The sequence below is a fragment of the Brachionichthys hirsutus genome, unplaced genomic scaffold, assembly GCF_040956055.1.
Source record: "Brachionichthys hirsutus isolate HB-005 unplaced genomic scaffold, CSIRO-AGI_Bhir_v1 contig_1453, whole genome shotgun sequence".
Taxonomy (NCBI): domain Eukaryota; kingdom Metazoa; phylum Chordata; class Actinopteri; order Lophiiformes; family Brachionichthyidae; genus Brachionichthys; species Brachionichthys hirsutus.
In genome coordinates this window covers 4682-18271 of record NW_027180536.1, presented here as the reverse complement: position 1 = coordinate 18271, position 13590 = coordinate 4682, and the positions used below count along the sequence as shown (strand labels likewise).

Below are 13590 nucleotides of genomic sequence, written 5' to 3'. Positions count from 1 at the left end.
ATGGGATTAGTCAGGCTGAACATGAACTGTCTCATGGAATTCCCTTTGTCGTTTCAACATTAGCGTAGCCTTCCCAACAGCGAGTCCTACGCTATTTTGCATCTGCATGCTTTTCCAATTTCAGAGCACGCTTCCAATTTTGACAGTCGGCATGTAATCCCGTCTGGACATTTGATTGGCCGATGCAGATTATGCATCATCACACACGGACAAATACAGACGCAAAAAAACGTGTTAATATTTATTTTGTCAGTTAAATGGTTGCTATAAAGAACATTTCTTCACACATCATTACTCGATAGGCTTTCATAATTCATCCCGCAGAAATTCCATCTTTCCTGGTGTTTTCGGGATTATTGTTCTGTGAATATCATCTCATTTCTGGGGATATCAATTAAGGATGCAGCTTGCTTGGCGTCCCCGTTCAAAATCAGTCGAGATTTAATGGATTCCTTTTATTAGCTTCTGACAAATTGCCTTTTTAGTGGAAAGAGCGTTTGCATTATTCATCTATAAAAAAGATGAAGCATTTATGAGTTTATTTAGTTTAGTTCCAGATGAGCTCAGAGACGGACAGTGGGACTTGGAAATGGCTCGACGGGGAGGAAGATGAGATGAGGAAGATGCAGTGCGAGGACAAATCTCATCTGAACCCTGAATGCTCTGCTTTTCTCTCCCGGCTGTGCAGGTGATCCAGCGCAGGGAGGACGGCTCAGTCAACTTCTTCCGAGGATGGGAGTCCTACCGCGAGGGATTTGGAAAGATCACCGGCGAACACTGGCTGGGTAAGTGGCTTAGGTGTGTGTCTGTGTGTTTCCTCTAGATTTATACACTGGTCATCTAACGATACTGCTTTTAACCATGGGGACATCCCATTCTAAATTCCTCATTGATGGTGAGTTGGTCCCCTTTTTTTGAAACTAGAACAGCTTTTGCTCTTCTGGGAAAACCCCAAGACACTGAACCATGTCTTTATGGACCTCGCTTTAGAAACCAGGGTACTTTCATTCCGGAACAGCAAACTGGCCCCACAAAGTCTGAAGCAAAGAATTATCCAAAAGGTTTTCGCTTCACTGAAACTAAGGGGCTGGTTTCGGATGTCTCCTGTACGATCTCCCTGGGGCTGTATTCCGGACATGCCCCACCGGGAGGAGGTCTCGGGGGGAGACCTAGGACACGCTGGAGAGACTATGTCTCTCGGCTGACCTGGGAACGCCTCGGGATCTCCCCGGAAGAGCTGGAGGTGGTGCCTGGGGCGAGGGAAGTCTGGAAGACCCTGCTGAGACTTTTGCCTCCGCGACCCGGCGCCGGATAAGCGGTGGAGGATGGATGGATGAACTTAAAGGGCCTCGAACCAACCCCTAAGAAACACCTCCATAACTCTTAACGAAAAGGTTGCATGAATACTTCTCTTAATCTCGTGTGGTTTCATTGCCTGAGCAGGAACATGCCAGCGCTCAAACACAAAGCAGAAAAGAAAGGACGGTCGCCCGCAGAGAATTAATGAAAAAGCTCCACTTTGTAATGATGCCAGATAAAGAGATATTCAAAAGCAGACCGGGAGAAATCAGAAATGAATGCGACCCTTTGAAATCAGAAGAATTCTGCGAGGGTTGTAGTTCTTCATCGATGAGAGCTGCATCGGTGAAAGCAGCGGGAGAAGACTGCAGATAATTAAAAGGTGTAAAAGGCGCTTAATACGAGCTGGACCCACAATCACTACACGCACAGACCAGCAGCTTCACAACAGCATTTCTTTTCTTCTGTTCACCACTTGCCTTCTTGCTTGAAATGTGTCTTTATTTATTTTTATAACGTCCTTGTCCAAATCCTTGTTTTTCTTGCTGGCAGCGTGACATAATTCCATGCCTCCTCTCAGATCTGAAGAGAAAAGAATGCCAACAAAGAACAAATTCAGCTGAAAAAGTAAAGCCTTTATCAAAGCTGAATGGCTCCTCTTCCTCCTTCTCATTAAATATACCAGAGTATATTGTTTCCACGGGGTGGGGATGATGTCCGTGCTCATCGCGGCCATTCTTGCGGCTCGTTTGAGATAGCTGCTCGTTTGACGTAGGACGATGTGTCGGAGAAACAAACTGCTTGCTTTTTCCAGCGGCGATTGGCCTTTTAGGTTGTCTTTAATTGGTCTGACATTTGTTTATCTCGCAGTCGAGCGTGATGCGGACCGGGTCGGAGCCAGTCCCGCCATAAGAATGAAAACAGGCAACTAAAAACGCAAATAATGTTGATGCAGGCTTAACCAAAAGCAACTGCAGCTGAGGAGTTTGACTCCGTGGCAACATCTAATCACCGTTTTCCCAGAACCTACAGTCTCTGAGATACGTTGCTCTTTTTTTTTTACACGTCATTTACCTCCAGTCTGCATTAAGAGCTGAACCGTACTCCAAATGCTCTGGTTGAAAAACACGTCCTTGGGCTTCTATTCTTCACTTTGTAAGTCCTTTGAATCTCTGAAGCATTCACTCCCGTAGTCCTGCTCCTCGAACCTTCAGGGCTGCTGCTGCACCTCCCTTTGTGATGCCAGATCCAACACTGAGTCATGGCGAACTGAGCCGCGAGAAACTACGACGGCGACAACTCTCCAAGGCCGGCAAAGTTTCCGGCTGGTGATGATTCATGACATCACAGCGCACCAGTGATTCATCACGTCCAACACGATACGAGAAGAACCCGTAAGACCCGTCAGCAGGCAAGGAAGTTCACATGCATTTTAAATTAGGTGCAGAAACTGCAAAGTATTTGCAGAAATGGCCGCTTCCCGAAGAAGCGGCAGAGATTTAATGAGCCGACGTCGTGATGTGTTTTTAAAACCTCCAACTGTTTGAGTAAGTGGAGCTTGAAGAAATCTATCACTTTAAGAAAACGCTTGATCGCGGTCAAGGTCACAGATGCTCTACATCCCCATCAGCACTCTCAAACACACACACACACACACACACACACCTCAGGAGCAACGCTGCAGACATTAAGTGGGCAGCTCAGCATGCAGGCATGCTAAATATTGTCGATTCATAATGCAGCATGGCAAATTATTTGCTTGCGTGTCTCGCCTCTGTTGGCGCAACTCGGTGTTTCATCCAGGCGCTTTGTGAATTACAAATAAACGACGCTTTCCTTTGTTTGCACTCACAAACCCACACAGATCCAAGAGGAATTAACGCCCGTCCTGCAGAGGATAACCCGCCCCCCCGACAGAGAAGGGCCGTAATAGATTGTGCATTTAAAACAGCGGCGTGCGACCGATGAATAGACGGGCTGCTACCGTTCAGAACCGGACCAAAAGGGGGCGGGGGCGTCCAATCCCAGTGGAACCTGAAGTCACGTGCGCTAATCTCCAAACCCAGGTGCATCATGGACATCAGCAGAAACAGAACCCGCTTTTATCCCAGTGAAGGTTGATGTATTGGTGTCACGGTGTTGGCTTCACCTTCCAGCTCTTTTCATTTACGGTAAGCCGTTTTATTCGCCGCTGGAGTGCACCTCGTTCATTCTGGCTGGTGTTTACATGGCGCCTCGAGCGTTGGTGAGATAACCAGTATGGAACAAGAACACCCAGACTTTTCTTATTATTCAGCGGATATTTTATCAGAGCATGAACCGCACAAATGCCGACTGCGTAATGGGTATCCTGTGGTAAACACTGCTGGGAGACAAACCAGTGCTCTGACTGGGCTTACTGATAGCGGCGTTATCAAGATCTGTCCGTAACGTTTTGAGTTATTTTGCTAACAGACAAACAGACAGACAAAGTGCTGCAGATTCAACACTGCTGCCCCCCTGCAGGTAGTTTCCCATAGAGGCGAAGCAGCTTGGTGGAATAGCGTCCTTTTATTTGCATCACAGACGAAGACGACAGATCTTGAAGATAAGTGCCGCTCCTTTGGATGTAAGAACAGATTTGTTACACTAATCAAGATATTCAATTATGAGAAATTTCTCATTTGCGTTTTTTGATAAATATCTATGACACCAAATTAATAATTCATAATATGCAAACGGGGTGAAAATGAGATGGGGATTGCCAGACTGTTCTTCGACGCCATCACTCCCTCTCTCTGACTTGCAGGATTTTTTTCTGAATTAATGGAGATTTGGGGGTTGTTTTTTTGCTGACCTGAAGCCATTACAGAGCGCAGCTCATAACACGAAACGTGGTTAGGGTTCCAGCCGGACCTCCCTACGGTGTTCTGCGGGGAACATGTTGGGAATATGGAAAGTTTAGTGTTCAGCAGACTGAATTTGAATGAGCCAGCAGGCTGCTTTGAACCTCCCGGAGACCCTTTGCTTATTCAGGGCCTGCCTTTGTCTCGTCACCTTCATCACTGATTACCCTCAGGGCGAGTGAAAAATGGATCCGTGCTTGCCGGCAGCCTAGAAGGAAATTCATTGCAGCTACCTCCCCATCAGATCAATATTATTCACGAACGGCATCCACCAGCTTTTTTTATTACCTTAAATATGCAGCTCTTGAGTTAAGTTCTTGACTTAATTTAAGATTCTTAGTGTAAGCATCAAACTTGTTCTATTATGCAAAATAAATAGATGGTAACTGCTAATAGAATTAGCGCCCTCCGGCTGAGTTGAAGATGTAATTTCTGCAGACAGTCTGACTATAAAAACATTTTAGAAGTGGGTCAATGAAAGCCCAATTTTGGCCTTCACATCTATCAGACACCTGGTCCACATGAGGCTGGTGTAGCCATGTAAACCTGTTATATAGGTCCAATGCAGTCTCAAAGAAACTAACCTACTTCTCCAAATAGCCCAGTACAATAGCAATCTGCTGCTGAAAGCAGGGCAGAATCGTCTGCTGTATTAACTTGCTTTCTCCATAAACTGCAGTCATAATTTAATTTCTGTGTACTAGCAAAAACATTACAATAAAATGTGCCAGCTGCTGCTGAGCCTGGACCGGGTCATTTAAGTGGACGACAAAAGAGGAAGAAGAGAACGAAGATGAAAAAGAGAACTGGAAGAAGACCATATATTTCAGATTTCAAACTCATGCTAAAAGCTCAGAGTATCAACACAAGAGAGCCGATAATCTGTGCACCTCACCTCGTCGACATAGTGACGCACTTTTGGCTCAGTTTATTTTTTGGATAATTAGGATAAAAATATTGGAGGAGAAAGGGATGAGTTTATTAAAAAACAGAGCGATGGAAGAAGGAGAAGGTCAATAGCAGTCTATTTGTAAATCCATTTGTAATCTGTATTCTGAAGACTCATTAGTTTATTTATTATATCTTGAACTGTGAATAAATCTCTTGAAGCAGCATGGCTGATGCTTCACACGTATTATTGCAACTTTAAGCACTGATTTGTTTTAATTGCATAGCATTTAATACCATTTCCTCATGTATCCAACTGCTGAATTGGATTTCGGTTCGAAATTCTGTGTCATAAACACAAGAATTAGGTAAATAATAAAATCTGAGGCAATGGCCTTATTTGGACAGCGTGAAGAGCGTCTCTCAGAGGCAGCAGAACAAACATATTTGTTGCTCTTCAGAACGGAGCCAACAAGGAAGGCTCAGTCTCAGCTGACAAGGTGGATTCACCCTGGACGCGTTGTTGTTAATCGTCCGGACCACAGATTGACTGTTAATAGAAATAAGGAAAGACAGAGTCTGCTTTTTAATCGGCGAAGACTGATGTCGCGCTGTTGCCCTTATCTCCAGGCTGTTTGTGGGAAACTCCAGACCCGTTTCCTTTAAATCGCAATCTTTGATAATAGAGTGATGGCCCAGAAAAACCTCTTCAAAGGCCCCCTACTGGGCCCCCTGCTGCTTTCCCTAGAGGCACACACATTAGTTAATGAAGCCGTCATTATGACTCTATCCTGCAACTTCTTTAATGAACAGTTGCTGTTGTCCTGGAACCCAGCTCCAATTTCAGCTGGCACACAATGAACCAGAAAGGTTAAAAAAAAAAAAGAGCCTGTTCCGGCACTCCCGAGGTTCTTTTCCTTGTGTGTAACCTACTTTACCTCAGGGACTCTGCGATAACCCCAAACCACACTTTCATCCGCAAGAGTAAAACAGGAGAGTGGAAAAATAAAGGATATGATTTGGACAATAATACAGGAAATAATCAACGCTGAACCTTCAAAACGCAAACCACGATGAGCTGTGCTGTTGAATAATGTTTTTCTGAACACTGCAGTCTCCTTTGACCTTTTGTAATACCATACGTTTATAATTTCACGATGTCAAGCAATGAATTCTGGAGTTACAACCACAGTTTTGTGAGGTCAGAGCGACCTTTGCTTTTGACCACCTATTCCAGGTCTAGCTGGATGCCGCTGTCGGATTGCGATGAAACTCGCTGGAGGCATGACGTGATCACGCGGCCTCAACTGGGATCTAATCACCAGGCTCTGAGCTGCAACTGACACTTGAAGAAATTCGTGAAAGGGAAGCACAGACAACGTGGAACATAATGGCCTCTGGCCACGGCGCTTTCTGGAACAGAGGCATAACAAAAATGCTAATACGGTTACTCAGCTGTTTAATAAGCCAGCTGTAGAAGACGTGAAGTGAAAAAAGAGCCTCACTAAATCCCTTTGAACAAACAGCCTCAGCCCGAGGCGCTGGGAAGGGAAAGTTGATGAAAATGCTATGGATCTTGTGCTTGTTCTGCTGATATTTTATGTAATTTCCCATTAGAGAGGAAATGCTATCCAGATGTTGCATTTCCAGACTTAACCGCAGCATAGGCCTAATGTGGCGAAGGGATTGCCAGAGTTCACTGATGCTTTAATAAAAAGTTCACTTCACTTTATTTGGAGGCGCTCAAATATTCACATGTGAACTTTTATCCCTCTACAGATGATGTTCGCGGGGTAAATGTCCTCGGTAATCTTATTGCAGCCGTCTAAGTCGGATCAGTTTGCAGCGAAGACACGTCGGTAACGAATAAGAAAATTGTGCGTTTCTGCTAAAGTGAGGGTCCATATGGAGGCCAGGCATAAAGATGTCAGTCCTAAAATACGAAACGGGCGAATCAAAACGTCAGCGCTTGCTATTTGTAACTAACCTGAAGGAATCATCGACAATCACATGCAAACTAAACCTTGCACATCCCTTTCATGCTTTCTTTTATCCCCCCGGTATCATTATCTGATGTCTGTGGCTGGAGTCCCCAACCATGTCTCTCAGATCAATGTTCTCCGGCTATTCATTTCCAGTCTATAGATTTACTCAGACTTGTGAGATGCAGAGGAGCCACACACGCACAAAAAGAAAAAAAGAATGTGATGCAAAGGCCAAAGACACTCCGTGTGTACTTATTGTCCTCAGAGACAAACATTAGATTAACCTTTATCGTCTCCCTTAGGATTCATTCATAGTTTTTCTTCGGCGTGCACAGTTAAAATACAATCGCCATGCAGTGAAACATTCCGGCCAATAGCGGCAGGCGGAGGCGTTCTACTGCTAGAATCCAGGTCGCAGCAATAACCTCCAGCCGAAATATAATCATCTACCGATTGAGCTGCCATTGTTAAACATCTGTTTCGAGATGGGTCGTCCTGGTTTGGCTTCTGCCTATCCCGAAACAGAACGAGGCGTTAAAAGACGCGGCATGCAAAGAACGTGGCCGTCTCTCACGTGTGCGCATTTACAGAAGTGTGTCTGTTTTCATTGCATCCTTCACCTCAGTCTTCCTCTCTCCGTCCTCATGCACGTGTTTCCCGCGCCAGCCCGCCTCCATCACGATGCCGCATCCCGAGGCTCCACGTTTGTATTTTTGTCACGCGGCACAAAGCCTGCAGAGGACCGTATCTACAAAAGAGAGAACAAATCAAAGAACATCACAATTCCTGTGAGGATGACAACCTATTATGCTTTTCTTTGTCCATCTTTAAAAAAAAAAGAAAAGAAAAGATAAAATTGTCTGTGTACAGTTTTGTGCAGCTGAAAGGAGCCAGAGACGGCTGACATGTCCAGGATTGGGAGGACTTAAAAGGTCCTTCCAGGTATGGAAAAATTCAATCATCGATGAAAACCTTTCCTGACTGTCTCCACCTATACTTTGGAATTGTAACTCCCACAAATATCCGTAACAGAAAGCCACACTTATTCTTCTGGAAGAAAGAAAACCGGTTCCAAGAGCAACTGCTCCGGATGTGCTTTGACCCCATCAGCATTTCAACTCCAACCCCGAGCCGCTGCGTTCTCTTCCTAGCTTAGCCGCAGCATCGCCGACAGCGGAAAGGTCAGAGATCGGTGCCTTTTCAACAGCAACAGGTCGGAGAAGGGAGGGGCTCGTGTCGATTGATCGATCGCTCGCTCTCGGGAAGATTTATCACTCCCAGCTTTAATAGGATGCCCATACTGTGAAAATGTATTGCACTTTGAGATGTTAATGGCGCTAGACAGAGAGGACGGGTGAGAAAATTGAGGAGCTAATGAGTGTGGAAAATTTGGTGAGGAGGCTGGAGAGGAAAACAGATGAGCGACTAGTGAGGATTTGTTAGTGATTTGTCCGCACGCAGGAATAAGGGAGGGGCGAAGCGGCGGTTCGGGAGAATCCAATACGCTTTTAGGAAATAAACAATGCATAAATTAAAGCAGAAGCAGAAGAAGATGTTTATTTGATCAGTTTTCTTAATTCATAACAAATTCAGAAAACAAGTGGAATATTTCCAGCACGATGTAAATGTTCTTTTTGTATGAAACCATATTCTGAAGATTCACGTACTCACGCATAAAGAAAAACGTACGAAGCTCATATGCATGCACAATGTGCAAAAGAGGCTGGTTTGAAGCTGCTGCAGAGTCAATAAAGGCTTCTACCTTGCAGGAAGGTCACAGCTTAGAGAGACTCTCCACCCCCTGAACTCTCTCTGTTCCCGTTAGAGGGAATAAATAGCCTCATTATTCCGCCCGGTGCCCGCCATCCATCCCCTGCGTGTCACTTCCTTTGTTTCTAAAACAACTTTTGTCACGTTGCTGTAAAAGCTCTTCATTGTTTTCGCGTCCCTCGATATAACAATACTGCAGGGTTTATTCGATTTTTAAATGAGTCCAACTAAACAGCTTGCATTCTGCCTTTTGCTCAGTGGAGGACCAGCCCTCCTCCTCCTCCTCCTAAACTCCGTTCTGCTCGAGGGAATCAAACACCTGTGTGCTTTCACAGATCCCTCAGACTCCAGGACGAAGTAGCTTTCATGCACATGGGTGCGCTTCTTTAAACGAACCGTGGTCTAGTGCGTTGACTTTGATGCAGTTTGTCTTATTCTCACCTGCTCCATCCTGTAAATGAGGTCAGACTCATCACTAGTTGATAACGGTGGCGGCAGCGACTACACTACTTTCATGTTTCCAAGAGACGCCCGAGCAAACCAGGAATCTGACCCGATTTCCATGAGACAGGAAATCCGCTGCAAAACTGCTGTGTGAGTGAGAGACCCGACTGATAATTTACAGTCAAATAGCAATGCGCCATCGAATCGGACCGGTGTGTTTGTAACCTTTGTTTCCTCCTGGTTATTTGCATGTTGTTTTTTCTATTACACTTGTTTCGCTGTCCTTTGTAGAGTCGGCTTGGTTTGTTCTCACCTCCCTCCATTGTTGAAAGTCTTTGAAAGGAAAACCTCTGCATGTAAATATTCTACATGCTGCGGCTTGGAGCTCAGGAAAGATGAGACAGATATCATATCATGTCGCCCTCCAGACAGGCGGCGACCCAAGTTAGCTGAGGCTCTTTTTAGCAATCATCAAGCATTCCTGCCTCCGTGACATCGCTGCATTCGCCAAGCATTGCCAGAATTACTCCTGACGGACCCGATGTTGTCAGCTGCATCTCCGGCTGAATTCTTCACGGGGTGTCAAGAGACTGGAGAGCAGCCTCTGTTTATTCTAGCGTCTAAAAATGGCCGGCGCTGAATTTCCTTTGGTTTTCCTGCTCATGCCACATTTACACGGGTCTATAATGCACATCAGAGTGAATTATTCCATACGTGAAGCGCCTCACATGCTGCATGTTGGATTAAAAACCAAACAAAGCTTATTGTGATCACCTGGAGCTGAACCTAACGCCAGGAAAACAATTATTTTTTAGTGCCTGGTGCAGCTCTTTACAGTCAGCGCCTGCCCACACAATGTGCCTCTGCGCCTCATACTGCCGGTTTGTTTTTTTTACCCTGCAGACCCCCCCCCCCCCCCCCCCCCCGCGCTCCAGCCATAGTCACTAATAATTTCATTCTGGAAAGACATTTTGTGCGTCGGTACGACACCGGGCTAGCACTTATCCAACCCCATGTTTAATTCCTTACTATTACGCAGACAGTGTTTCAGCTGAAGTGCTTCATACAAATCGCCGGCGTGATAATTGCCTCTGCTTTGTGCAGCCTGCGAGTGAAGTCGGGCCCGGTGCATGCGAGTCCACTGTTCATGCATGCAATGAAGGCCTGCGGTCGATGAGAGTATCTGAAGCCACTGGCATGTCTTTCACAATGTGGGTGCGTGGGAGTTGCGTGTTGTTACATGTAGTCCTCTGTGGGGTTATTTTACTGAGCAGCAGTAATTTACAGACGTCCCTCGCAATATCGCGGTGTGTACTATATAAATGTTTACATTTACATTATTTTATTTATATAATATGCATTTTCAAGCCTGAGAAAAATAAAACCGTAAAAATATACAGTATTGTACAGTACCGGTACGGGACATTTGGAAAACACAAAGAGCTGCACCAACGTGAGATTTTACACAGAACCTATGATGAAACGTCCTGGAATGTAAGAGCTGCAATAAATGAGGGATGATGGCAGATATGATATTCCATAATGCAAAGATAGATAAATACTGACTGTACATTTACGCTCCTGTTCATGTGTTATTTTCATTTTTTTAATTCTAAGAGCAAATACTGAAAGGAGGCTTATTAAATACTGCAGTGAAATATCTGGCAAGTCTGCATTGTTTTACATGCATGTTAATTAAAGTGTCACCATGAGATACTCAATGTAAACATGAGAGTGGAAATTCAGGATTATTTGATACCCTCCCCATAAAACAAAGAGAAACACAAAGTGCAATGTCTCCCAGGACTCGGATCCCCCGCAATCTATTATTTAGAGCACATGCAAGTGTTTTCAGTTAAAGCTCCTCCAATACTGCATTCATATCCAATCAATTATTCAGGAGAGTGATTCCTCTTGATTCGGTCCGACACGCTGATGCCGGCTGTCCGGGGGATCCAGAAAGAGAGCCAGCTGAGGTCACGCCAATCAGCCTCGACGCCGACGCGATGAAGCCGCAGCCTCCAGCCCGGCCTCCGTTTCCTCCAGGCAGACACTCCATCTGCAGCAGATTGCGCCGCCGGAGTGGAGATGGCGGCAATTTGCTGCAATTCTGCCAGTAATTTCGATATGTATGGGAACCAGAGCGATCTACAGCCCTCTCCACAAGGCCCGGGTACTTCATTTGATGCCTCCCCTCACCAGCACATATCGGTGTACGTTTCCTGCCGCTCTACCTGAAGGGGTTTTTAAAGGGTAAAGGATTACAAGTAGAATCTTCCCATAAATGAATGTTAAACAGGAAGAGATGGGATGATTGAAGATTTGATTTAGGAGTGATTGAACGGCTCTCCTAATGGCAGCGACGGTTCCTTTGTCCCCAACGTCCCGCTGCAATGGCGTTTGCAGTCTGTTCATCATTTATCTGGGTTTTGCTGAAGATCTTTTCATGCATTTTGTCTCTCAGCGCATCGTACACGCCCCGTCAGACATTAGGCAACAGAAAGTTATTTTATATACAACACTGCCTCGAGTTTTCTGATGTGAGCTGCGCTAATGTGGAGTCTAAAGGTTCGAGGCCATGGCCACTATAAAAAGCTTTTTTTCTCTCTCTGAATCAAATGTGGCTTAAATATCATTGCTACTTTACCGCGTGTGAGGATTACCTCCTCTTTTGGAAGCCGTCAATAGAAATATTCTCCTTATTCAGCTCTTGAACTCAGTGTTGGGAGAGATTTACTCCCTTTTGGTGGCGACGGAATGGTATAATAACTTTTTCATATTTTTAAATCCTGCCATGCGGCGTCTATTCAAGCCTCCTTTTATTCCACCACTGGAAGTATTTGTCGACCAGAGGAGATGTTTGAAGGAGACGACAGCGACGGAATCGTAGAATTCACATAAATTAAATGAAAAGTGCTCAATGGGGGCCAAACTCTCTGCAACCTCATTAAGGGCAACACGTGCCAGAGGGTCTGGAGACATGCGACCAGTTTGGACACGCCGTCTTTCACACCCATCATTACATCATTACCCTTGAGTCAGTGGGGGCTCAATGGGTCTTCTGGATTTCTGCACCGAATCCAGTTTAGTCCAATCCATTTCATTTATTCATGGGACTGTCATAACTAGCTTTATTTTGGTGAGATAGTTCTCTTCTATTGATCTATTAGTTCTAGTTCTAGTTTATTTTAATGCAGGGCAGCGCTGTTGCTTCGCAACAACAAGGTCGCAGGTTGAAATCCAAAGTGGGGCCTTTCGGTGAGGAGTTTGCATGCTCTCCCCGTTTCTGCGTGGGTTCTCTCCGGGCGCTTCCTTCCACCACCAACATACAAATTAGGTGAATTGGTTATGCTGCATTGTCCATGGCTGAGAGTGTGTGTGTGTGTGTGTGAATGATTGTCCGTGTGGGGCCTGGCGGCTTGTCCAGGGTGTAACCCCGCCTCTCGCCCTTAGACTTCTGGGATAGGCTCCAGCTCGACCTGTGACCTGAATTTCGGATTAAATTGGGGGAAATTAATTAATGAATGTATGAATGCACTTCCTGGTTACACGTCCTTGTTATGGATCACATCTGTCTGAGCTAACCAATCAGAAGCTTGTAAGAACTTAGACTGACGTAAAAGTCACAGATCTCTTTACGCATTGTTTTAGCTGCTTATAAATTATAATTGTGACGTGTACATCATTAACTGTACAAACCATGTAAATGTTTTAAAGCAATTAATTGAAATATTTTAGCATGTCTGAGTATTGCAAGCCAGGGTTCACTGGAGGCGCCTTTAGTTTCGCAGGTATTTAGCGATGGTGGTAGCAGGTTGGAAAGCTCAGGGACCAATTAAATCACTGCAATTGATCCCAAAGGTTGAATTGGTGCAAATTTCATATTTTTAGCATGGCTGAAGATGAAATGCATTTTCAACAGCAGCTGCTTTTTCATTAATGGTTGCAACCAGGATCGGTTTAGTTTGATTTGTTAGGGTTGATGATGTTTTGGATTTTATTGTATTTTTTACTGTATTTAAACATTATAGGTTGTGTCTAACGCTCTTGTGTCAACACCGTCGTGTAGGTATATTTGATGCAAATGAACTTGTGTGTGTGTGTGTGTGAGTGTGCGCCACACTTTGACGCTTGCAGTCGGTTTGACTGCTGCATACCCAGTGGAACTTTATTCCCTCTCTTTTGCCAGTCTTTCCTGTCAAGCTGGGACTGCTGTGCTCATTTTGTTTTACCTGAGCGCACCTCTAAATATTAATGCGGTCTTCTCTCTGAATTACAGCCTTGCAGGCCTGCCAGCTCTCTCAGCATTTGTCTACCTG

General features: G+C 45.0%; 1 protein-coding gene across 1 annotated transcript in view; it reads left to right on the top strand.

Moving 5' to 3' along the window:
- The window catches only part of LOC137915865 (fibrinogen C domain-containing protein 1-like), a gene marked incomplete at its 3' end in the record, with an annotated part of 46473 nt that extends 45688 nt beyond the window's left edge, over window positions 1-785 (top strand). Inside the window, exon 7 of the mRNA XM_068758984.1 lies at window positions 689-785. Within this exon, the coding sequence (XP_068615085.1) occupies window positions 689-785 (97 nt within the window). The remainder of the gene's footprint in view (window positions 1-688) is intronic.
- Window positions 786-13590: the final 12805 nt, after the last annotated feature.